At 43.7% G+C, this 27,342-nt stretch overlaps 1 protein-coding gene across 4 annotated transcripts in view; it reads left to right on the plus strand.

Annotated features, from left to right (window-relative positions):
* lrrk1 (leucine-rich repeat kinase 1) overlaps positions 1-27,342 on the plus strand; it is a 139,487-nt gene that overhangs the window by 46,623 nt on the left and 65,522 nt on the right. For all 4 annotated transcript variants that reach the window (XM_052040605.1, XM_052040607.1, XM_052040606.1 and 1 more), the window contains 7 exons: positions 7,015-7,152; positions 8,228-8,340; positions 10,351-10,421; positions 16,576-16,705; positions 17,096-17,208; positions 22,427-22,641; positions 25,364-25,528. In XM_052040605.1, the coding sequence (XP_051896565.1) occupies positions 7,015-7,152; positions 8,228-8,340; positions 10,351-10,421; positions 16,576-16,705; positions 17,096-17,208; positions 22,427-22,641; positions 25,364-25,528 (945 nt within the window). The remainder of the gene's footprint in view (positions 1-7,014; positions 7,153-8,227; positions 8,341-10,350; positions 10,422-16,575; positions 16,706-17,095; positions 17,209-22,426; positions 22,642-25,363; positions 25,529-27,342) is intronic.

The following is a 27,342-nucleotide window of genomic DNA, read 5'->3' on the forward strand; positions in this document are numbered from 1 at the left end:
CAAGATTGTCTTTCTTTTCTTCTATGTGGACTTCCAAAAGACTGCTGACTGAAGTATTTCCAAACAGATACCTTTAGACAACAGATGCACATACTAATGAGACTGTGTTAACTTGGGTATGAAATTTGCTAACAGAAGTGAGGGCAAAATTAGAGGTGAACAGCGTATATCCTCTTTAGAGGGAAGAAATATATTTTTATGTTATCCAGGCTTGTAATTATTACCATTATTTCTGGTGCTTATATATAAATACAGAGTACAAATTCTAGGCTTCGTGAACATTGCAAAACCTGTCATCATAAAGAGCAAGAGAGGGGTGGAGGAAGGTCGGGGGACATAGAACGACCAGTGAAGGGGGAAGCATCGTCTAATGTAAACACAAATGAAGTTTGGGTTTTGGGAAAAACAATGGTAGTGACACATCATCCTCACTCTTTGGTGGCAGGGCAAGCAGATAAGGGAGTTAAAGAATGTATGGGATGCTTGGGATTGTAAATAGTCTTTTAAATCTGGAAGGAAGGAACTTATGTAAAACCCTGTTACAATGTATTGGTTAGGCCTTAGCTTGCATCAAGTTCCATGAAAAATGTCACTGACTGTGGAGAGTGCAGAGGAAGCTTATCAGAATGATGCCGGGGGTGAGAGACCACAATTTCTTGGAGAGGCTGGGATTGTTCTCTGCAGAGCAAAGAAGCCATATGACAGACTTAATTAAATTGCTCAGAATAGAACAACTGGTGATAAACAACCTCCTTTGATAAGTAGATCGATTACCTAAGTTATGGGTTTACTAGCAAGAGATTGAAAGGGGAGATGAGGTTGAGATCTGGAAGACACTACCTGTAAATCAGGTGGAATTTGATTTCTTGGATACTTTGAAAAGACAATTGGATATACTAATTTGTGGGTTAGAGAGAGAAGGGTTTGGGATTAAACTGGACAACACTTTCCGAAAAAAGCAGAGCACTGAGCCTGCCAAATGCTGCTCTGACCATGATCACTGAGGTTCCTCTTTGAAACTTGGTGTTGATAATGATACAGTGAGGGGTACATTGGACAGTGAAGCTCCTTCAGGGTTCATGTTTGCATAAGCCAGATAACAGAGGTAGAAGGTCCTTTAATGAAGCTAAGAACTCCCAATTAAGCAGTTAGTATCCAGTACTATATATTTGTTGTACCCATGCAGTATATTCAGTTCTTAAAGGTACCCTTGCACAAATATACACTGCATTTACAGATTGTGGTGCAAGACAATCTGTAAATGCCATGTTTGCTCATGCGTACCCAGGTTCATCTGCTAGATCTCTCTTCTGGATTGAATCAATTTAGCTCAATGACAACACCGGAGATATTATCAATGTGGAGTTTGCACTTTCTCCCTGTGACTGTGTGGGTCTTCAGGTGCTCCAGTTTCCTCCCACATCCCAAAGGTATGTGTGGGCTGGTAGGTTAATTGGCCACTGTAAGTTGCCCTAGTGTGTAGGGAACTGGGAGGATATGTGGAGAGTTGATAGGAATGTGGGGAGAATAAAATGAGTTTGTGCTGGATTAGCATAAATGGGTGCTCGAAGGTTGGTACAGATTCGGTGGGCCGAAGGGCCTGTTTCCACGCTGTATGACTCTGGCCACATAATCATCTGTTTGATAATACAGGGAACTGGTTTGACAATGTAGAATCATGGAACAAAATGGCACTGAAGGGAACCATTCAATGCATCAAGGTTGTGTCAAATTTGTAACTACATGCTTTGTTCCTTCCCAAATGTTCAACATTTACCCAGTTCACGTTTGCAAATTATTACTGAATATGTTTCTGTTCTGCTGGTACTTTCCAAATCATAACTTTCTTCATGGCAGTGTTTCTCCTCATGTCTGTGCCCCCCTGGTTACTCATTCTTCTGCCTAGAAAACAAATTCTCCTTAATTACGCTGACAACACCCCCCTCAAGGTTCGCTAGGACAAAGCGAGACACTAAAAGTTTGTTCATTTCTAGTCCAGATGAAGGGTCTCAAACCGAAACATCGACTGTCCACTTCCCTCCACAGATGTTGCCTGACCCGCTGAGCTCCTCCACTGTCTCATTTGTTGCTCTGGACTCCAGCATCTGCAGTCTCTTGTCTCTCCACTGTCGGATCCGGTTACTTTCAAACCCGCAGGTTCTTTCAGGAGTCCAGGAATGAGTTGAAAACAGCTTGGTGCTTCACAAAGCTTTATTGGAAAAGTTTAAAACAAAGAAACAGTCGCAGAGCACATGGCACTTACTTTACTACTAGGAGATGAGCCGAGACAAAAGGAACTAAAGATGAGCTAGGGCCAGGAGGAGGGGAAGAGAACAAGAGAGTGATTAACAAAAAAAAAATGACACATTTTATACCTGAGATGCGAGGTACTCCTTAGCTAACAATAGTCCAATCAGGGAACCTACTAGATACCTGTGGCCAAACCAACCAATGAGAACACACACATATTCACCTGATGGACAAACCAATAAGCTAGGAAGCAGCCATTCCTTGTGCAGCCACTTGAGGTGTATTAAACATTATATATGTTAAAAAAACTAAAACGGTTGAATCCAACACCACTAAAGGCTTGTGATCTCCAGAGGATGGAAGGACAGAGAGCATCTTAAATGGAGTGGTGTTTGAACAGAACGGGAAGCCAGGGAGTTTGGTTAGTAGTGTGAATATGTGAGGGAGAAATCTCATCTTACCACATGCTTTTGTTTTGCATGTAGATGTTGGCTATAAGTGGAAAGTATTTTTCACAGTATTAATCAGTAGTAAAGAAGCTGCATGGTTAGGTAGTGATTTACTGTCTTTAGAGGCTGAGTCACTCCCTGGGGAATTTGGGCATGGCTTAAAACTGCAGATAGAAAAAGAGACTTTGTGAATGCATAACTTAAGCAGCATGGTCCTTGGTGCAGCACAGTAGGAAGTGTTACTTAACAACAAAATAACAATTAAAATAAATAAACCAGTAAAGCTGCTGTTGATTTTAGGGAGTTGTTGGACCTTTAGTTCTTAAAAGGTGTTATAGGCTCCACTGTCCTGCTGAGGGACACATCTGGTGTCATGTGGGGAATCCAAAAAGCATCTTGCGTCCTGAACAAGCATAAGTGTGGGGAGTAGCAATTACTGAGAATCTTGCTTTTGGACTTTGAGCAACAGCTGGCATTGAGCAGTGTAACCACAGGGCTGGGTGTTGTGTGGCCTGTGTACTCCAGGAAGTGATCATCCCACAGCCTTAGCACCTGCAGGCAGAGAAGTGATGGGTAACCACTGGAAAGACCAGGAGGACCAGACACGTGCGCAAAGTGTACCTCACTCTCTAATTGGCATTCACTTATGAGTGTTGAGCAGGGAGATGCAAATCTGATCACTGTACCACAGGAAGGCACTGGAGCAGATGCAGAGGAAGTTTACTGGCACATAGTCAGGGCTGGAATATTATAGCTACAAGGAGACACTTTGGAGGCTGGGGCTGTTACTTTTGGAACAAGGAGGCTGAGAGGAGAATCAACTATAAAATAACGAGAGGCCCAAATGGGAAGAACCCAATTCTCTTGGCAAAGACAACATTAACTTGGGGATGGATTGAAGTTCAATGGTGGAAGAATTGGAAGAGAAATGAAGAAACATATTCTCACCCAAAGACTAGTGGGGGTCTGAACCTTGCTGTCTGAAGGGGTAGTGGAGGCAGAACCCCTCACCACATTAGTATCCATGCCAGCCACTTCCACTTTCCAGCTCTCTGGCCATAGCCTTAAACGTTAGTGGTCTTTGTGAGCTTATAAGACGACTAAAGTTTAAGGCTATGGCCAGAGAGCTGGAAAGTGGAAGTGGCTGGCATGGATACAGTTGGTTGAATGACCCACTTCTGTATCCTAAATGTCTATGTTTCTGTGATTCTGCTAGTGATGCTATGTGCTAGTGAGTGCAAACATAGAATATTTAAAAGACCAAGGAGTTGAGAGGGTTATAGGGAACTGGCACAAGTTCAACTCAAGCCAGCATAGATCAGCCATGATCATATTGAATGGTGGGGCAGGCTTGAGGGGCTGAGTGGCCTACTCCTGCTTCTATTTTCTTGTGTTGTGGTAGTGGCCAATGGGATTGCTCTGTGAGCAGAATAGACTGAATGGGCTGGAATGGTTCCTTTCATGTCATAAGGAAATGTGGAGAAAATGGAATTCGGAATTCTTCTTTGTACAAGGGAGGGTGGGGCCAGTTAGTGCTGAGAAAGGAAATCGCTACAGAATCTAGCGGAGATACTGAAAGAGTACTTTGCATCTGTGTTTGATAAAGATTTTGCTAAAGTTGTGGTGAATGAATAGAGGTAGGAGATAATAGTGAGGATAAATATTAAAGGTTTGTCTGGGGTGGGGGGGGGGGGGTGGTTGGGGAAGGTGGAGGGGTGAAGTACTCAATCAGCTTACACTACCAAAAGTTACCAGATCTAAACGGGATGCATCCTAAATTGCTGAGTGGACAAAGGGTTACAATCTCAGAACTAATGGTTATAAACGCACAATCCTCATCGGATATGGTTCCAGACACCTGGAAAGTTGCTAATGTTACACCCTTTGTTCAATAAACCAGAACAAGTACTGGCCAGCAAATTAAACTGAAGGAAAATGTTCTGGAAATGATCACTGGGGACACTATTAATAACTGATTACCTTTTCCTTTATTAATCCACACTTTATCAATGTGGATTTGCTGGAGATTTGTGCTTTAATAACTTGATAGAGTTGTTTTGAGGCCAATGTACCTGATAATGTGAAATTTCAGAAGGTGTTTGGTATGTTGCAAAACTAGAACAAAAAAAAGCAATGGCACCAGCTGTGTAGGCCACTGCTTTTCTTCACGTGTATATTAATGACTTGGATGCACCAAGAACCGTTTCAAAGATTGCGTCTGACATACAGTTTGCCACACCTGCAAATTCTAAGAAGGAAAGTGGGATGAGCCAGTCCTGATGAAGGGTCTCGGCCTGAAACGTCGACTGTTCATTTCCCTCCATAGATGCCAGACCTGAGTTCCTCCATCATTTTGTGTGCGTTGGGCAGATATGTGGTAGGTGAATGTGAAATAGTTCAGTGCAAAGAGGGGCCATCTACTACGAAGTGTACAACTAGACAGTGAAGAAGGTTATCAAGAATTACAGTGGGATCTTTCTCAGCTGGGTAAGTGGGCTGAGGAATGGCAAATGGAGTTTAGTTCTGATAAGTGGGAGGTGTTACATTGGGAAGTCAAACCCAGGTAGGACTTTCACGGTGAATGTTAAGGCCCTGGGGAGTGTTGTAGAACAAAAGGACCTAGAAGTACAAGTACATGATTCCCTGAAAGTAACATCACAGCTAGACAGGGTAGTGAAGAAGGCTTTTGGCACACTGGACTTGATCATTCAGATGTTATGTTACGGTTGTACCAGACATGGGTGAGGCCACACTTGGAGTATTGTGTTCAGATTTAGTCACCCTCCATAAGAACGATGCCATTCAGCTAGAAAGAATGCAGAACAAAATTACAAGGATGTTATCAGGATTCAAGGGACTGGGTTATAGGAAGAGATTGGGCAGGTTAAGACTTTATTCCTTGGAAAATAGGAGACTGAGGGGTGACTTTGTTCCTTGGAAAATAGGAGACTTACAGGTGTATAAAATCATGAGGGACGTAAATATGGTGAATGCGTTCAATCTTTTTCCCAAGGCTGGGAATCAAGAACTACAGGGCATAGGTTTAAGGTGAGAGGGGAAAGATTTAATAGGAACCTGAGGGACAAGTTTTTCAAGGATGATACGTATATGGAATGAGCTGCTGGAGGAAATAGTTGAGGCAGGTACAATAACAACAGTTAAAAGACATTTGGACTGGTGCATGGGTAGGAAAGGTCTAGAGGGATATGGGTCAAACGCAGGCAAATGGGACTAGCTTAGGTAAGCAACTTGGTCAGCATAGACGAGTTGGGCCGAAGGGCCTCTTTCCATGCTGTATGACTATGACTATAAAAGGGATGCATGGATGGAGGCTTGGGGATCTGTGGCTACAAACCGATTGAAGTTGACACAACAGATTGAGAAAAACAGTTGTAAAGGCACATTGAGTATTGGGCTTTATAAATAGAGGTATTGAGTATAAAAAATCAAGAAGGTTATGGTGAAACACAATTAAATAGTGGTTTAGCTGCAATCAACATGTTGAATCCAATTTTGGGCAGCACACTTTAGGAAGGAGGGGAAGGTACAGAAAAAAGTTTATAAGATTGGTTCCGGTGATGAGGGAGTTCAGTTGTGTAGTTAGGCTGGAAAAAGTGGGATTGTTTTCCTTAAAGCAGAGAAGGATGAGAGAAGATTTGACAGGAATTTACCAATGGTCTATTCCTGCTCGTATTCTCTATGTTTCTATAAGCAGACAGAGTGAATTATGCTGTACTGTTCCCACTGGTCAGAAGGGTTCCAAACCAGAGAAGATAAATTTAAAGTAACTGCTAGAAGAACTGCAGGTAATACAAGAGGAATCTCCTCCAGTTGTGACCCGAATATATTGCTGAAAGGCTAGTGGAATAAGATTCAGTCACAGCTTTCAAAAAAGAAAGAGATGAGTAATTGAAGGGAAGTAAGTGCCTTCTGTGTTGTAATGATTTACTGGTTCTATTTTCTCCTTAGTCTCCAAGGTGGACACCCAGTTTCTCTGATGAGTGAAGTGCCTAACCTTAGCAAAACTTTCTAACATTTATAAGTTATGCCTCTGTTTATAAAGCTGATGATCCAATGAATCATTTTAACAACCTTCTGTACTTCCTTGGCATTCAGTTTCTTTCTCTCTCCATAGTTGCAGCAGAGTTATTTCCAGCATCTTCTGTTTATATTTTTCTACTTCTTTGGCCCACAATTGTGCCTCTTTACACAGTCCTGGGTCTCTGTGTAAAGAAAATACTACATTTCACCTCCACTTCTCAACAGAGAGGGAGATGATTAAAGCACAGCTAAAATGCAAATTCTTTTCTTCCAGAAATTTTGTAATGTGTCCAGAAATTCCTTGGAATCTCTTCCAAACAGCCTGTGTGACTTCTGGAAAAATTATCTGAAGGAAGCAGATTTTTCTGACAATTTACTGAAGGAATTGCCATCAAACATCTTTGAGCTTCAGGTATTTCTCAGAATTTTATTTTTAGTATATAACAGCTGTATTATAGTCATTCTATGCGGAGACCAAGTGGTTTGAAAAGGGTCCACACTTTGGATTTCCATGGGCTTTCTCCTATTGGAACCATAATTTTTAACAAAACCCACTTACCTGTCTGTCCAAATACATTGATAATATGGAAGTATGTAAAACTCCACAGATGGCTGTACATTGTATAGATGTGGGAAGAAATTTATGATGTTAGGGGATTGCACAGAAGCTTGCTGGATACCCAGCTGGAGCACTGCCTTTACAGACACAGAGGCGGGCTGTAGGAAACGCTACTGTGGTGTGGGGTTATGAGGATTGGTTGCATGAACATGAAATTAGATCCAAGCTATCCAAGAGGAAAATCCAGAATTAGTTCTCCAGGCACAGCATAGCGGAAACCTGAAATTCTACCCTACCCCTAACGCACCTTCCCCCAAAAATGCTCTGGCTGCTGAGCACCAACGTGGAGCTTTTAGCGCTGAGCTTGAAAGATTTCTTTAAGGTATATGGATACCAAGGAATGTGGAGCAAATGTAGTTGATTGAACGTGAGGGAGAGATCAGCCACGATCTTGTTGAACGTTGCAGAAGGTCTGGGAGTGTTCTGTGGCTTCTCGTTGGCCTGATGTAAGCTTCCCTCAAAGAGTGAGAGGGAAGAAAATGGAGGATTACCATGGAAAGCCCCGTGCTGCTGTGCACCAAGTCCTTTCTTGTATGTGCAGCACCTTGGATAACACTTGCCTGTTATGTTTAGTCCTTCACACCTGCATGTCACGGTTTAGGACACTTGCCGTTGAAGTTCTCCTGCCCCAACAGTAGATGGTGCTCCAGTCCAGCCCTCACCAACACTGCCGCTCTCTCCCTCCCTCTCCTCATGATGAACATTATGTCACTGCCTTCTCCTTCAGCTCCAGCTCCTTGGGCCCTTCGCTCCCTTCAAAGCACATCCGATATTGTCCTGCTGTGGAATTAGTGAACATTTTGGTGTTAGCTTGTGCTGTGATCTTGTAGCAAAACCATGTCAAAACTTCTGTTTTAACTTACACCAGGCCCTGAATTCTCTGAAGCTGTCAGGCAATCAATTGCAGTCACTGCCCTCAGTAGATAGATGGCAATGCTCCAGTCTCAAGTCGCTTGATCTCTCTCGAAATCAGTTTGGAAAGTAAGTACTCTGCATTTGTAACAGTAAAAGGGCTCTTCCTGTTTTGTTAACATATTCAACAAATGGTGAGGCTGAGATTCCAGGAGCCTGGGTCAGTTGGGAGTAGGATGAGGTGGAACCTCTCACTGTCAGTGGTAAAAGGAGTCAATTTCCAGATCCTGGTGAGAAGGATGGGGCGGGGTTGCCAAGGGAGGGGGTTTCTTCAACATTTGAGGCAAAGTTCATGCCTTTTATAGGTTCCCTTCCCATGTCTCCATTTCTATTGGATAATTGAGGCTATTGTAGAATCATATACAGCATGGAAACAGGCCCTTCGGCCCATTGAATCCATACCAACGATCAACTACCCATTCACACTAATCCCATTCTATTCTCCCCACGTTCCCATCAACTCCCCCCCACCCCAAACCCCCCCAAATACCAATTCTATCACTCACCTACACACCAGGGGGAATTCACAGTGCCCAGTTAACCTACAAACTCAAACTTTGGGATGTGGGAGGAAACAGCATCCAGAGGAAATCCATGTGGTCACTGGGAGAACGTGCAAACTCCACGCAGACAGCACCAGAGGTCAGGATTGAACCTGGGTCCCTGGAGCTGCAAGGCAGCAGCTCTACCAGCTGCACCAGTGTCCTCATTTTTGAGGTACCTGATCCTGGGGGGATTGGTTTGGCCTTGGCTGTGGACTTCTCAGGGCTGGCTGATGGATGTCCTGGACAGAAACTCGGAGATAACATTGGAGGTACCACACTGCTGCTGGGACAGTAAGCCGGGCAGGCAACCGATCTGAATCAGCCCCCACAATGGAATCTTGGAAAGAACTAAAGCCCCAAAACTCAGTGAGTTTGGGTTCTAAGTTACTTGCCCTTTGAGACTAACCAGCCACACTCCTCCTTACTCCTATAAACAGCACTATCTAAAAACTATTGGGCCTTGTATGTTTAGTGCTTGTTTTACTCATTTTCCATCTGGACTAGGGCAGGAGAGTGGAGAAAATTGGGTGCTGAGGCTTACTGGCAATTCACCAGGACCTTGTGCCCACACCACAATCACCACAGGCATCTCCTTAATGTGTCCATTGCATGACGATGGGCCATTTGTTGGGTCTTGCTGGCCGTGGTGGGCAGTTCCAAAGGTATCCATGGTGTTGTCAGCTCCCCAGTGAGACTCAAGCGGACCTGCCTTCTATCTGGGAATCACCATGCCGGGTGCCAGTGTATTTACTGCTCCGCTCCATCCCATTACGGAGTCCAGCTCCAGAAACCAATTGTGCTGGGACTGCCCAGCATTCAGACAACACCGGCCAGTCCAGAAAATGATCAGTGTTTGGTTCATTGGAACAGGGATTCCCAAGCTGCAGATTAGGAGGAGGGTTTTATTTAATTTATAAAATAAGATATCTTTATTAGTCACAGGTACATCGAAACACACAGTGAAATGCACTTTATGCGTAGGGTGTTCTGGGGGCAGCCCGCAAGTGTCGCCATGCTTCTGGCACCAACATAGCACGCCCACAACTTCCTAACCCGTACGTCTTCGGAATGTGGGAGGAAACCGGAGCACCCGGAGGAAACCCACGCAGACACGGGGAGAACTTACAAACTCCTTACAGGCAGTGGCCGGAATTGAACCCGGGTCACTAGCGCTGTAATAGCGTTACGCTAACCGCTACACTACCGTGCCTACTCTGTTCTAACATTTTAGTCATTTCAGTGTGTCGTTATAGCAACTGTAATGATATGTAAATGCCTCAGCATTAGACAGAAAAACTATTAAAACTGCCTCTAACGTTGGTGGGAGTTGAGACTCCGTGTGTTGGGGGGGGGGCAGGGGGCAGTGAAGGTGAGTGCTGGGGAAAGGACGGTGGTGGTGTGTATGGGACACAGGGCAGGAGCCATGAGTGAGTGTGACAGCAGGCTGTATTTGGCTCCGTGGGTGAGAGTGGCACCGGTGATTCCCAGAGCTGAGAGCCATGACTGGAGGCTGCCTGTTTGTTCCCATGTACAGGGGAGAAGAACCAACCAGAACAAGAAGGGTCAATTTTTTTACAGTACGACTAAAGAAAAGTTCGGACACAGGTAAGAGATCCAGTCTGAAGCTCACAAAGCGGCAGGTCGTTGAGCACGCAGAGCTGATCCGTCGCTGCCTGCTGTTTCTTCAGGTGCTTGTGTGCAATGATGGAATCGATGATCTGATAGTTGACTGCGAAGTGCTCTCCTGATTCCCCCACACGGACCAGGAGCTTATCTGAGAAACCTGCCCTCTCCCGAGACAAGGGATTGCTGCTTATTTTTCTTTCTTTAGGCATCACTTTAAACAAGTCCTTCAAGCCATCTATCATCCCTCTGTCCCAGCCTTTCTTTGTAACACAGAGCCCACATTCCTGGGATCATCCTGGTAAAGGCGGGAGTGCTGCAACTTTTCATTGTCAGGAGCCTAAGACAGCATACGGATATTATCTAGCATTCACGTTCCTTCTGATCCCAGTCCTGGTGCAGGGTTTCGACCCAAAATGTCAACAATTCCTTTCCCCCCCACAGATACTGCTCGACCTGCTGAGTTCCTCCAGCAGATTGTTTGTTGCTCCAGGTTCCAATGTCTGCAGTCTCTTGTGTGTCTTCAGCTTGTGCATTCAGTCTGTCGAGGCTCCATGTTTGCCTCCCCACCATTAAGTACCCAAATATCCGTGTGTTCACAGCACTGAGGTATTTGCCCATCATGCCCTGGTTCACAAGCAGTTTTTACTTGCATTATTTTGTTTAATTAAACTGCAGTTGATAATTATCTGCATATGTGAGCTCCTGAACAGACTACAGTCACCACCTGCATCAACAAGGCAAAGGCATTCCTTTTGGGAAAGGCTTCTTACTTGTCCATGTGAATCCTAGATCAGGCCAAACCCCTTTTCATTAAACATCTCTTGCCAAGTGTAAAACTCCCCTTTACAAATAACAACAGTTCACTTGCTCACTTACCTTAAGCTCGCAAATGAGCTGTTCTCTTTTCACCTTTATGATGTGACTAATGCTGCCAAGGCTGCCATTTATCACCCGTCATTAGTTGCCCTCAGGAAATTGTTGATGAGCCACTGCCTTGAGTTCCAGGTAGCAAGTGAATGCAGTGCAGTGGCATTTAAGGTCACTTCATAGAGCTGTGAAGAACCAAACATCTTGGCATGGGACTGAAGTCACAAATAAATTGGATGGGATAAAGCTGGTAGGTTTCTTTCTGTAAATGCTACTAGTGAACACATTAGAGAGACACAAGAGACTGCAGACGCTGGAACCTGGAGCAACAAACAATTTGCTGGAGGAACTCAGCGGTTCGAGCAGCATCCGTGGGAGGAAAGGAATTGTCAACGTTTCAGGTCAAAACCCTGCATCAGGACTGAGAGTGGAGAGGCGAGTTGGCCGGTATAAAGAGGAGAAGGGGAGTGGTGAGAAAGAAGTCCAAGGTGATTGGTGGACTGAGGGAGGGGTGTAAGATGTCAGGCAGGTGGTGCCAGGTAGGGGAGGGAAGGATGTTTCCTCTTGTGGGAGAGTATAGAACTAAGGGTCATTGTTTAAAAATAAGGTTCACCCATTCAAGACAGGGATAAGGTGATTTTATTTTATTCTGAGGATAGAAGGTCTTTGAGAACTCTTCAAAGGGCAGTGGAAGAAGTCTTTGAATGTTTTTAAGGCACAGGTCGATGGGTTCTGGATCATAACGGGGTGAAAGGTTACCACAAGGTAGGCAGTGATGTGGAGTTGATGTTACAATCAGATCAACCTTGACCTTATTAAATGGGGTATCACGAGTGACTTGTTCCTGTTCCTAATTCCTATGTTCATACTTGCACTGTGAAGACCCAGAGGCGTGGAGAGGAGCAGCACCCCGTGAGTGTGCAGGGCCTGTCCCAGGTTATCAGCACGGCGGGAGACGGCTTGACACAGACCAGCTATCCACTAGGGTCTAGTGCTGGACACAAGTGTGTGGCAATTCAGGTGCAGCTGCAAACAGTGGAAATCTGAAATAAAAACAGAAGAACTCGTCAGGCAGTATCTGTGGAAAGATTAACAGTCAACATTTCAAGTCTGTGATCCCCAATCAGATTTCCAGCATCTGCAGTAAGCATTTAAGATGTGTCCAGTGATAAGGTGCTCAGTCTGTTTTGGTGGGTTTTTAACAATAAAGCTTTCGATGGAATTAAAACGAGGGAGAAATAATGTTCCCCTTGGTTGAACTGAGCAGCTTCAGTGTGTGTGGTCTGCAGTGGAAGGTCTGTGAACAGAGTGATTGTTCCAAGTAGTCAAACCTGTCCATAGAACGTGATTCAATCCTGGTTCAGAATCATTCAGTAGGAGACACCCATACTCATTAGTGAAAGGGGTGGTACCTGGACAGTTGGCAGCGGGAGCTCAGTCATCCTGGTGGATCAGGAAGGTCAGTGTGATCAATAGAAAGGGGAACCCAAGACTAACAGAGAGCACAGTTCAGTAGAATCTGGTCCTGTCCAATGCATTCGCTGCCTGTGAGGATAATTAATGTCGGAAAACCAGACTGGATGCTGCTCGTGCCTCTGTGGAGCTGATCGTGGCAGGTACATAACATGCAGAGAGGTGGGCAGTATCCTTGATTACCTGGTACCAAGCAGAGGAACATTTGGAAACAGACTGGGACCAACAGTAATTGGCCAAAGAGTCCTATTTAGAAAGTAATTGAAACAAAAGTTAAAACAAAAAGGATCTCAAGGGTTTTAATGACTGGAACATTATCTCAGCTAAATAGAGGTGAGCAGTATTGGAAAGAGAACAAGAGGGAAAAATCTGAAGTAAAATCAGAAAATGGAAACTTTCAGCAGGTCAGGCAGCATCTGTGGAAAGAGAAACAGTTAACATCTCATGTCAGATGTCAGTCCTGATGAAAGATTGCTGAACTGAAACATTAATTCTGTTCCTCTCTCCACTGCTGCTCCCTAACCTGCAAATGTTTCTGGCACTTTCTGTTTTTACTAGGAAAGTGAACACGTGGGTGAAGTGGTTTGAGATGAATGAGTCCATTTAACGTGACGTACTCAGTACAGGGATAGGAAGGAAATCTGTCATTTGGACAGGTTCACATCTGAGCTGAACTGGAGCTTGTGTCCCAGCAGGAAGGATAAATAGGATGGTCACAGGAATGTAAATGTTCGTGGTTAGGAAGGAGAGCAAAAGGGAAAATATAGTAATATTAGTGCTAAAATAGATGTAAGGGAAGTGATTAAAGCAATAGTCAGGCTCCACAGGTTGAAAGCACCTGGAAGATGGGAAGTAAGTAAACCAAGAAAGAGAAAAATAATGTGAAACGAAATGAGAGCAAAAGGGTGTGCAACCCAAATAAACATTCCTTATGGAAATGCCTGTAGTGTGGGAACACATTGAATGGATTGTAGATGCAAATTTAGAGTGGAGGATGTGGCAGTCTGACAGATGGCTGCAAGATGGTCAGGACTGGGAACATCCAATGTAAAAAATTATACGGAGATGGGGAAAATGGGAGGGGGAGGAGTGGACCTGGTGATTGAAGGTGAAATGACTTCAGTGAGGAGGGAATGTACTGCAAGAAGAAAACAGGCAGTGGAGACATGATGGTAGCATTAAAGGAATTTGAAAAACGTTGTCAGACTTTGGTGGGAATGGGGTAGAGCCCTTGGTATACTGTATAAACGTAGGGATTAAACAAACAAGCAGAATGTTGGAGTGCGGGAATTTTAGTAAAATAAATGTATCAGAGAGAGGATGAATTTGTTGATTGTGATTTGGGTAGTTTTCTGTTCTAAACATAGCAGAATCATCAAGGGGTTGGTGCACAGCATTTCATAATGAGCAACAAGCCAGGAATAACTCTGCAGGAATATTCATCTACCGTACTTAATAATATGTGCAAGTTTAATGGTAGTATTTGGAAGGGAGAAATGCAAAACATGTATTAGCTTCAGATAAAGTTGACCTCATCTGATGAGATCATGTCCACAGTAAACTGGGAAACTCTGTGGGTAAATCAACAAGATCTGTGCAATGTGTTCAAAGAAGAAACGACACAGAATAAATTATTCCCATAAGGGGCAAGAACTTTACTGGACAAAATTAAGCAGCCATGGAACTGAGCACAATATAAAGATGAAAGGCAAAGCTGTTGCAGTTGTTGGTGACGAGGTGTTTAAACAGATGGTAAAAGCGACAAAAGGGGCACGTGGAAGGAAATATGCGGGGATGACAATATCAGCACAAAACTTGAAAATAAAAAATAACCCACAGATGCTGAAAATCTGAAATAAAAACAGAGGTTGCTGGAAATACTGAGCAGGTCAGGGCACATCTGTTTGAAGAGGAACAGAGTTAACGTTTCTTCAAAGACCCTTCTTCAGAACTGATTACATTTAAAAGAGAGTGGTCAAATTGTTAAAGGTGATCTTTTAAATGAAAGTAAGGAATTAGCAAGTGCAGTGTAACTATCCAGTGATGTTGAATAAATATCAAGAAGAGTGCAGAGGTTGGAAATCTGAAATACAAACAGAAATTTCTGGAATCCTGCCTTATGTGAGTTATGAAGTACCCTTGCTTATCAGTGCAGGAGAAATGTGCCAGACCTTTTAAATAACTTCATTTTGAGTCTTCTATGAGTGAACAGTGGCAGTTCTGATTCAGATCAATGTGGTGAAAGTCTTAACAAGTTTAAGCTGCTCAGAAACTCTGAATTAGAAATTTGTCTGTGCAGATGAAAATCGTGGTAGTGCAGTGTGGCAATGAATTTTCTGTTGAGTGAGCTGGACTTTAGACACGCAGCTTTGAAGTACCTAAAATTCTCATAACAGTAAGCCCATACCTTATTAATGACTGGTATTAACTCACTTGGTTATGGGCATAACATTGGTTAACACTGCCCTATCACAATTTTCATCTGCACAGACAAAGTCCAGAGTTTCTGAGCAGCGTAAACTTGTTGATCAGTCATAATCGTTAAAGTATTATGGACAGGTGTAAGCTAATCAAAACTGCTATAATAAAACCAGAATATGCTGGAAATAGTCAGCAAGTCAGGTCCCACACATGGGAAGAGAAACAGAGCTTCCGTTTCAGATCGAAGACCCTTTGTCAGATTTTCGGTAATCAAAGCTGCTACTGGAATGTTGGCCTTGTCTAGGAGACTGGAATGGAAGGTTGTCAAAGTCCTGCTGCATCTATTCAAAGTTCTGGTTAGACCATATCCAAAGTACTGTGCACTCAGCAGAGGAAGGATATGTCAGCTTAAGCCAGAAGTACAGCTGCACATACCAAAGTAATTCCTGGATTCCAAGAGTTAAATTTGTAGGCTGGATTATACAAACCAGGGTGGTATTCTCTGGAGATGAAAAAGTTAGTGGCTGATTTGATCAAAGTGTTTAAGATATCAAGGAGAACATATCAAGTAGGAGCTATTTTTGTTACTTGAGAGTTCTGGATAAGGTCATTGCCTCAGGATGTGAGCTACTTCTGTGCCTAAAGGTAGCAGAATTTGGAACTCTCTTCAGCAGATGGCACTCTGCGCTGGTCACTTGCAGACCTTACATTGACATTGGTAGATCTCTCTTAACCAAAAAGAGAAGAAGCAAAGGTGGACGTAAAACATTGTATCACAGACCAACCATAATTTCCTTGAATGTTGGGCTAGGTTTGAATGTTGTTTCAATTTTTCCTCTACACTACCTTTATGGACCACATCCTAAAACCTCCAACCAGAATGAATGACTTTCCTGTATCTACCCTATCAAAATATCTCTTAAATTTAACAGAAATATATTAAGTTTGCTCAGCTTTCCCCACTCCAGTGGAAACAGTAGACACCTTAGTGATCTCCACTCTAATGTTATTTGGAACACCCTCAACGTATTTAAAACAAAACATGTTGTTGACCTGGAGCAGGAACCCTGTAAAGGGAAGCAAAAGCTTGAACTGATCCTTGTTGTGTCAGAATAAATCTTGCACATTTCACAGACGTTGATCTTCCTGCTGGGGGAGAAGGGAACAAGGACTAGAGGAGGCACAGAGACGTGGGCCAGACTGAATCCTGCTGTCATCCTGGAAATCAGAGCCAAACTTCATCAGTGCAGTCAATGTTTGCGTTGATGTGCCAAGTAAACACAGACCTCTCTCAGAAAAGCAACCCGCCAAAAAAAAGTCAAATGATATTTAACACTAATCAAGAAAAGTGCATTAATCTCTCTGTTTTCAGTTTCAGCAATTGAATTCCCACAGATCCTTGGTGAATGTTTAGAAGTCCTGCATCTGGACAGTAATTTTCTGGACTCGGTCCCTCAGTCGGTGTGTTGGCTGCGTGCCCTCTCTGAGCTGTACCTTTCAAAGTAAGTTAGCTGTTGTTTATCGTGAACACAAAATGTGGGATTACTCAAGACTCCTGTTGAGAAAGCAACATACTATTTTCAATTAAAACTGTGACTACATCCTTTAAAATGTTTTTTTTCTGGTAAATATTACTATCCAGCTTAAAATGTTTATCCGATTTTCCTAATTGAATTTGTCCAATGGAACAGAAAGGTCCACAGTTTGAATCAACTTCCAATTTGAGCAGATTTTGAAAGTGCATTTTAGTGCATTTAACAGCCCCAACTTGCTTCAAAGGAGCAAAATTAAACTAAGTTTGACACGGTGCCTCCAAAATCAGTTGAATATGTACTGGTGGATTGGAGTAGATTTTATCTGTTTGAATGCTTCTCTTCTTTCTGTCTCGTCAGTAACCCTGGAATCCGTGAACTCCCTGCTGAGCTTGGCCAGCTAGCTAATCTGTGGCAGCTGGATATCGATCAGTTAAATATTTCAAATGTACCAACAGAGATCAAAAATGAAGGTAAACTAAGTTTTGTTGTTGGGTTCTATGTTTTCCTTCACAATAATTGATTTAATTTCTGGTTGAGGCAGAGAGCGAGGCCAAGTTCTGGGTGTGGGCTGACCGGACACAGATAGGACCAGAGGAACAGGACGTCATCACTTTGCCCTTCGAGCCGTTCTGCCATCCGATGAGATCATCGTTGGTCTGCGACCTAATTTGGTTTGCCCAACTTCTCCCATATCCCTTCAGCAAACAAAAACCTGTCAATCTCAGAAATAATTGACCTGGCAACAATTACTTTCCGTGGAAGGGAATGCCAAACTTCTGTCAACTTCTCTGCTTCTTAACTTCACCACATCTGTGTTAAAGGTCTGCATCTTTAGAGGCTTTGCTTTAAGAGTTAATGAGCTGGAGACAGATTTGGATACTGCAATGCATTAAGGAGGGGGATAGTTACCCAGATACTTTGTCTTAGGTGGCAGTTACACCCATCAGCTTAAGTGCTATACATTGGTCTGATAAGGGGATGTGACAACAAGTGAGGTACATAGAGGGATCCAAAAGATGGAGCCTTGGCCTGATCAAAGGTTTTTGTAGCCTGTGTGGACAAGTGCAGAGACCACAGGGTAAATGAGCAAACTGCCAACAGCACCATGCTATAAAGGGCCACTCAGGTTAGATCAGTGCAAACAAATGTGGTGCTAACAGGGAGGGGATGGGTAAGGGGAGAGGTACTGTTCTCTGCAGTTGTGAGTGTGAGTCTCAAGGGCAGTGTTACCTGCCTGGTGCTGTGGTTAAGGACATCCCACTGAGGCCAGACAGGAAATTGGAGCAGGAGGGGAAAGATCCAGTTGTCACGGTCCAAGTAGGAACCACTGATATAGATAGGGCAAGATTTCTTCCGAAGGAAGAAGGAGCAGCAAGAGTCCAAATTAATACAAAAACAAAGACAATAATCTCTGGGTGACTGTCTGAGGCTCAGGCAAGTTAGCATTGGGAAAAAGATTGGAGGACTGGGTGTGTGGTTCAGAGATTGGTGTGGGGGAAATGGGTTGCAATTCATGGGGAAATGCTGTCAGCACTAGGGAAAGAGGAAGCTTTTCCATTGGGACAGGTTTCATTTGAAATGGGCTGGGACCAATGCATTGGTGAATCAAATAACTTGGGCTGTAGAAAGGATTTTGAAATAAATCGAGTGAGGGGAAGGGGGTGGTAGTGGGTTGAAAACAGAAATTAAAAGAGGAAGGACAAACTAGTCATGCAGTGTGGCAAAATGTGTGGTCTGAGTCTGTCAGGAAGGAACTGCACATATAAATACAACAGTTCACCTTCAAGTAGAGTCAGCAGGGAAAATACTGCAAAGAAAAACTGAAGGCTCTTTATCCAATTACACGCAGTATTTGTAACAAGTTAGATTATATGAAAGATATGAGTAGAAATAAATAGATACGATCGAATAAAAGTTGGTGAGTGTCACAGGGGACATGCCAAATTTCTTTAGCCTCCTGAGGAAGTAGAGGCGCTGATGAGCCTCCTTGGCTGTGGCGTCTACGTGGTTGGACCAGGACAGGCTGTTGGTGACGTTCACTACTAGGGAACTTGAAACTGCACATGCACCTGTCTACATCAATGATGCTGAGGTCAAGAGGGTTGAGAGCTTCCGGTTCCTAAGAGTGAATATTTCCAATAGCCTGTCCTTGTCCAAACATGTAGACGTCATGGCCAAGAAAGCTCACCAGCACCTCTACTTCCTTGGGAGGCTAAAGAAATTTGGAATGTCCCCTTTGACACTCACCAACTTTTATCGATGCACCATAGAAAGCATCTTATCTGCATGCATCACAGCTTGGTACAGCAACTGCCCAGGACCGCAAGAAACTGTAGAGAGTTGTGGACACAGCTCAACACATCACAGAAACCAGCCTCCCCTCCATGGACTCTGTCTACACCTCTCGCTGCCTCGGTAAAGCAACTAGCATAATCAAAGACCCCACCCACCGGGGACATTCTCTCTTCTCCCGTCTCCCATCAGGCAGAAGATACAAAGGCCTGAAAGTAAGTGCCACCAGGCTCAAGGACAGTTTCTATCCCACTGTTATAAGACAATTGAACGGTTCCCTAGTACAATAAGATGGACTGTTGACCTCACAATCTACCCCTTTATGACCTTGTACCTTATTGTCTACTTGCACTGCACTTTCTCTGTAACTGTGACACTTTACTCTGCATTCTGTATTGTTTTACCTTGTATTACTTCAATACACTGTGTCATGAATTGATCTGTATGAACGATATGTAAGACAAGTTTTTCCACTGTATCTCGGTACAAGTGACAATAATAAACCAATTCCAATCGTAGAGACAAGGTTGCAAAGTGACGGAAGTTGAGAATTAAATATTCCATTATATTTAATTTGAGAGGCAAAATGGAAATAATGGTGGAGTAGCCCTGATGTTAAAGAATGGAGTAAAGGCCATAGAGAAGAAGGATCTTAGCTTGGATAATTATGATATAGAGTTATTTTGAATGAATGTCGGGGACAGAAAACAATGGTTGAATTTGTTCATAGACTCTCAGACAGCAGATACAGTGCATCAAAAAATTAGTTGAGCTTATTACAAGGGGGATACAATAATCTTGGGGGACTGGTAGAGAGAACAAACCAAGTGAGCAGTTATAGTGTGGGTGATGAATTTATGGAGCACATAAATGATGGTTTTCTAGATCAGTATGTTGAGGAACTAACAAGGCAGAAGGCTATTTGAGATCTAGCATTATGTAATGAGAAAAGGTTAATTGATAATCCAGCAGTTGGGGTGCCTTTTAGGGAACAATGATCATAATAAAATGAATTTTGTACAAAAAGTTAAAATGACCAGTTTATTTGCAAACTTGGATCTTAAATCTGAATGAAGCAAACTACAAAAGCACGAGGTGTGAGTTAGTTATGGTAGATTCGAAAGCTATATCAAAAAGTAGGATAGTAAGCAATGGCTAATATTTAAATAATTAATCCAGTTGAAAAATAATATATATCGCTTTAAGGCAACAAAATAGGAAATGTGCTCCAGCTGCTGCTAGCAAAAGTTAAAGATAAAAAAAAAGAAAAAGCATTCTAATGTTGCTTAAAAAAGCAAGAAATCTGAGGATTGGGAAGATTTTGGAATTCAGCAAAGAAAGGCCATTGTGAATATAAAATGCAGTATACTAGGTTGGAAGAAGTGCAAGGAAATCATTGCCTTACCTGGAAAAGCTGTTTGGGTCCCTGGATGGTGCAAGGGAACAGTGGAGTATTTTTGGAACAGTGGAGTATTTTTAAAACAGTGAAAGATTGAAAGGTGCTGGTGTTCAGAAGGACTTGAATGTTTCACAAGAATCACTGAGAGGTAACATGCAGGTATAGCAAGTAGTCATTAAGGCAAACGGTATGTTGGGCTTTACTGTAACAAGGTTTGAGTAGAAACATCATGCACCAATTATACAGGGTTGTGGGAGAATGCATCTGGAATATTGTATACAGATCTGGTCTCTCTATCTAAGAAAGGATTTACTTGTGATAGAGGGAGTGCAGTGAAGGATCATTAGATTGACTCTTGGGATGGCAGGTTTGTTGTATGTGAGGACGTGAAACAGATTGGACACCTACTGTCGAAATATGAGAGGGGATCTCATTGAAATATTCAGCAAAATTCTTACAGGGCTTGACAGGATAGACATAGGGATGATGTTTGCTTTGGCCAAAGTGTCTAAAACTAGGTGGCACTATCTCACCATAAGGGGTCCGCTCATTCATTAGTGAAGTGAGAAGAAATGTCATCTTCCAGATGATAGTGAATCTTTGGAATTCTTTACCCAGAGAGCTGTGGAGCCTCGGTCACTAAGTTTATTCAAGAAAGAGATCATCAATTTTTAGCTACTGAGGGAAAACAGGGATCTGGGAAGCAGGAAAGCAGTGCTGAGGTCAATGGTCAGCTATCACCTTTTGGATGGCAGAGCGGACACAAGGGGCTGAATGGCTTTTTCCTGCTTCTATTTCTTATGTTATTCCCTGAAAAGCCTGCTGTAATATTTAAACTACAGTGCCTGGACCCAAAATCTCACAACTTGCTTGGAAGACATAAATGGGGAGAATGAACCAGTTTATCTTAAGGTATTAAATATTTTGTTCAAATCGGTTCTTAACCTTCCAAATTTTATGGACGTTACTGTGCATGTCTGAGTTTCTTTGTGAATTAGGAAGTCCAGGGCACAGAAGACACAGTACAGTGGTAATGGAACTTGCATCTGGTCCCGAACTTTCAACATTTTTTCTTTTTATTGAAATGGGATTGCAGAGTGGATAAGAAGATACTGCTATATGATTCAATTTCTTGAATACTTTATAAACACTAAGAAATTGGAATCTGTTAAAGATTCAAGGTGGCATGGTAGCATAGCGGTTAGCATGATGCTATTACAGTGCCAGTGATTGGGGTTCAATTCTCGTTGCTGTCTGTAAGGAGTTTGTATGTTCTCCCTGTGTCTGTGTAGGTTTCCTCCCACATTTCAAAGACGTACGGGTAGGTTAACATGGGTTTAAATGGGTGACGTGGACTTGCTGGGCCGGAAGGGCCTGTTACTGTGCTGTAAATAAAGTTTTGAGTTTTAAAGTTTTAATTTAATGATGACTTTTATATGCTAGACGTTAGGCTGGAGTCAAGCAGGGCCCTGGTCACACCACACTGGAGTAGTCTGAGCAGTTCCAGGCAACACACCTGGGGAAGATGTACTGAGCTTGGAGGTACTGCAGTACAGATTTACCGACTTCAAGGGCTAATTCTGACCAGGGATTATACAACTCCAGTTGTAATGTAAAGGTGATTTAATGATTTCAAGATATTAAGGGAAAATGATTGGGTAGGTAGAAACTGTTTTATGTCTTTAGAGTATCTAGGATCAAGGGTATTGTCTCAAATGTGGACTCAAACTTTTCATGAGTGACTTTAGGAAAACTCCTCCATCGCGTGAGTGGCTGAAGTGGAACACTCTTCTGCAAATTGACCATGGGTCCATTGTTAATTTTAAAAATAAGATTGATAGATTTTGTTAGCCAAAGGTACTGAGTGGTATTGGTAAAGGAAGGAGGCAAAAAAGCCTTAAATGGCCAGCTCCTTTTCCTCTCCTCATACATTCCTGCCTTGCCGACCATCAGTGCCAAGATGTAACGGCCCCTAACTGATTGTGACTATCCCACAGGACCAACGTCAGTGCTGGCCTTCCTAAGAGCACAGCTGCGGAAAGCTGAGCCTTGCAAGCTGCTGAAGATGATTGTTGTCGGGCCGCCTCGTCAGGGGAAGTCCACTCTCCTCGAGACACTTCAGACTGGGAAACCTCCACAGCCCATGTACAAAGAAAGTAGCATCCAGACCACCACCTGGGAGCTTCCACGACCTGCTACGGTCAAGAATAAGGTACCAATGGTGCTGCTTGACTTCCAACGCTACTAATGTTACTTATGTCACATAAGCAAGTCTGTATCCTTAAAATTCATTTTATGGTCTTTGTCTGTTCCTCCAAGAACCTTTTAAATGGGCTGAGGATGTAGTGTTTCATATGTAAAAAGAATAAAACAAGTTCACAGTGGGCAGCAGGGACGAGAGTGCAGACATGGCGATGAGCAGCTGCCCTGTGTAGGAGCAGGGACTGAGTAAAAGGGGGCTGTGGGTGACGGGGAACTGAAAGACGGATGTGATAACACTAGTGAGGGTGCAGAGGATAATGCTGGGGCCAGAGAATTATAAAGGAGAGAGAGTCTGGCTGTTGTTTTTTTTTAAGAACAGAGCAGACTGAGGGGCAATTTAATTGTTGAATGTAAAATTAAGAGGATGCTTGAGAAGGAGCCACTTCCCTTGGCAGAAATGAGAGGATTCAAGGGGAAATGAGGAAAACATCTTTGCCCAAATATTACTGAGGGTTCAGAATCGCTGCCTGTAAGAGTATGGGGTAGAAATCCTCTAGACCAGAACTGTCCGTGGTGCTTTAACTGTGCCCTAGCTAGTGTGTTATATAATTCTAGCAAGAACTCCCTGCTCTTGTGTTCTCTGCCTCACCAATAAAGATGTGTGACCTGTTGGCCACCTTAACCATCTTATCACTTTGGCCCACAGGCAGCAGCCAACACGGGCAGAGGGATTTGCCTGCATGGCTGGTTCCCCAACTCCAGGCAATCTGATTTCACCCCTTGCTGAGACCTCTTTAGTCACTTCTTTCAGAAGTTCCTGGTCTTGGCCCTGGACAGGGTCTGTGCCACCCTGACTCGAGAACAGCTTCTTCCCCACTGTTATCAGACTTCTGAACCACTCATCTCTTTCACGTCCCCTTCCTGGTGGTGCTGCCACGTTCTCAAACTCATCATTCCATCTCTTCTGTTATTGTCACTTTAGCATTTCTTTGTGCACTACTTCCATTTGCACTACCATCATTTTGCACTCGTCATTGCATTTATTATTACACCTGGCGCATATGACAATAAACTAATCTGAATCCTTGCCCCAGAGAACATGCTTCCTGTGACTATTGTTCCTCAGGTCCCTCCAGGAACACCCTCTAATCTCTTCCCATCATTGCAGCATTCATTTCTCCAGTTCCAACATTACAACATTCCTCTTTGGCTGGCAGGCTACTGCCTGTAATCTGGCCTATCCAACCGAGAGCTGCTGCAGAGAGCGCTTGGTTACACGCTGACTCTGTGGAAGCTTTGCAATAGATTAATAGGCAATGTCGTGCTGTAGTGGTTACAGTGGGGTGTCACCCAGTGAACCCTCACAGTACCTTTGTATGAACCCCACAGCTGAAGATCTCAATCGTGGGACTGTCACAAGCAGTGTCAGAGGACCTGCAGCACTGCTTCTAACTCCATTGAAAGAGACTATTGCTGTTTCCAGGTCCACATGTTTTAAAGGTGGGAGGCAGCTCTCCCCCATGCTGAGGGCACTATTTATCTCTCTGCAGATCATCTGCATAGTATTAAGGTGCTGTTTATGGAAAATAGCCACCTGCAAATAAGCTGACTGCACTTCAGAATCATTTCACTTTCTGTGAAGTGCTTTTGGGATGTCCAGAGGTCATAAAAGACTATATATAAATGCAAACCTTTTCTCAAAACAAAATGTTTACTTTCCACACTAGTGATTCCTAATCACCTCAAACTTCTGATCACTCATCTCTTGCCATGGAGAAAAGTTTCTTGTCAATACTCTTCACTGTTTTGAATATTTCAGTGAAATCTCCCTCAGTCAAAGGGAGCACAATCCCAGTGGGGGAGAAATCCAACTCTTTGACCTCCTCCCCAACATGTTTTGCTCTGAATTGGGTATAAAATGCAAGCCGGAGTTTAACCAGAGTACGAGAATATGTCGAGGTCGGACTTAATTCACCAGCAGCATGCTTTGAGTTGGTTTCTTGTTTCCAGGGGAAGCAGAGGGTCAAGGTGTCTTGATCCAGCGAGTCTCTGACTATCTCCCGGCAGGGACGAGCATGGGCCAGTGAACAGCCAGCCACTGGCTGTGGGCAAAGTGCTGAGTTTCAGTAGGGTCACGCTGCGGGGCAGTGCGAACCAGGTGAGGCTGCTTTGCTGTTTGGAATTCCTGGGGAAGTCACCTTTTCCACCTGGTTGTGCTGAGAATGGCTCCAGACTTGTGGGAAGGGCAGCTCTATCTGGTGATCAGGTGGTCCCAAGTAGCAAAGCCACAATGCCCTGGACCCATCAGACTGTCCTTGTCCTTGAACCTGTATAAACTGAAGAGGCCTTGAACTGCTTTGCTTGGTTGCAAAACCCCGCAGCTCTGCATCATTATTTGCGAATATGTGACACACTTATTTTTAATTGAGCATCTCCCAGTTTGCACTGGTAGACCATGGTTAAACTTGGCTCTGGCACAACGTCCGAAGCATCAGTTTTTGAAAGTGCACCGTCTGGAAGAAGGGAGAATAATTTTCATCTCTCAAGTGTACAAATATACCAAAGTCTTTTGCTCCTTCAGCCACATCCAGGACCAACTAATGAGGGTAAACGTTTCTGGAAAGATAGAGGCCTGGAAATTCTTCTGCACTCGGCACTCACAGCCAATTAATGCAAGAATTGCAGAACAATAGTAAATGTAATTGGGTTTGTTTTTGTTCATTATTTCACAGGTGGATTCCATTGTGTTTAACATTTGGGATGTTGGAGGGGCTGCTAAAATGGCCACGGTCAATCAGTGCTTCTTCACCGAGAAAGCCCTTTATCTAATGGTGTGGAACCTGGCCCTTGGAGAGGAAGCAGTGGCAAACTTACAGTCCTGGCTCCTGAACATTGAGGTACGGACTTAGCACAGACAAAATTGGAAAGGCACATGCAAGAAGGTAAGGTGCCTAAAGAAGTGAGAGCATTGGGTGATGTGAGAGAAGGGAGTAGCACCACAAGAGGACACAGGTTTAAGGTGCTGGGGAATAGGTACAGAGGAGATGTCAGGGGTAAGCTTTTTACTCAGAGTGGTGAGTGTGTGGAATGGGCTGCCGGCAACGGCGGTGGAGGCGGATACGATAGGGTCTTTTAAGAGACTTTTGGATAGGTACATGGAGCTTAGAAAAATAGAGGGCTATGGGTAAGCCTAGTAATTTCTAAGGTAGGGATGTGTTCGGCACAACTTTGTGGGCCGAACGTCCTGTATTGTGCTGTAGGTTTTCTATGTTTCTATATTAGATAGAAGCACTCTTGGCAGGATTATGGGGAATACAAAGACAGGTTTAGAATGTATGTAAGTAACTGCACCAAGTGCAGTGACAAGTATGGACAGGTGTGGTGGTACAGCAGAGCTCCAGAGATCTGCATTCTGTCCTAACCTCCGTTGCCGTCTGTGTGGAGTTTGCACGTTCTCCCTGTGACTGTACAGGTTTCTCTGGTTTCCTCCCACATCCTAATGGTGTGCTGGTAGGTTAGTTGGCTGTTGTAAGCTATACCTTAGTGTAGATATGCAGCAAAAAGATTTGAAAGTATGGTATGTGAGAGAGAATAAGTTGCAGAGCTAAGAGCCAGCATAGACCCAATGAGCCAAATGACCTTGTTCTACATTGTAATGAGTAAATAAATCTAAAAACAAGATCGGTTAGATATCAGCATAAATAGCTATGTTAGAATATCATATAGTGGAAATTACAAAAATATAGTTTTAAAATAGTGAGGTGTGAATGCTTAATGCTGACAGTTATAAAGTATTTGGTAAAGGTAGGGAAGGAAAAATGGGAAATAACAAAAGAATACTAGAAATACTCAGGAGCAACACACACAAAAAGCTGAAGGAACTTAGTGAGTCAGGCAGCATCTGTGGAGGGAAATGAACAGTGGATGTTTCAGGTCGAGACCCTTCATCAGGACTGGAAAGAAAGAGAGGAGATGGCCAGTATAAAAAGTTCGGGGGTGGGGGGTGGAATATTCAGCAAGACAGGCAGCCTCTGTAATGAGTTAATATTTCAGATCAATCACCTTTCATGTTACCAGTATACATTACTAGTTAATGTTGCTATAATGAAATGTTGACTGTGTTTCTCTCTCTACAGATGCTACCTGACCTGATTGTTTCCACCATTTTGTGTTTGCATTTTAGATCACCAGTATCTCTAATTTTATTTTTGCTTCTTGATGAAAGGGAAATGGGGTACCAGTAATGATTAGGGAAAATGTTGCAGTGTTGGAAAGAGAGGGTGTTTGTGAGGGGACAGGAGCAGAACCCATTTGTTTAGAGTTAAGATGCAGGAAGGAAGCTTTCATGTTATTGGGTCTGTTCTGTAGAGCTCCAAGCAATGAGAGGGAGGTGGAGGTGCAAGTCTGCAGAGAGATTACAGGGTTGTACAGGGTAGTGTGGTGACACTATTCACAGGCTATGTGCACCTAAGTGAGTCCCCCCCCCCTCCTCACATCCCCCCCCTCCTCGCATCCCCCCCTCCTCGCATCTCCCCCTCCTCGCATCCCCCCCTCCTCGCATCCCCCCCTCCTCGCATCCCCCCCTCCTCGCATCCCCCCCTCCTCGCATCCCCCCTCCTCGCATCCCCCCCTCCTCGCATCCCCCCCTCCTCGCATCCCCCCCTCCTCGCATCCCCCCCTCCTCGCATCCCCCCCTCCTCGCATCCCCCCC

This window comes from Pristis pectinata, chromosome 28 (genome assembly GCF_009764475.1).
Source record: "Pristis pectinata isolate sPriPec2 chromosome 28, sPriPec2.1.pri, whole genome shotgun sequence".
NCBI classification, from domain to species: Eukaryota; Metazoa; Chordata; class Chondrichthyes; order Rhinopristiformes; family Pristidae; genus Pristis; species Pristis pectinata.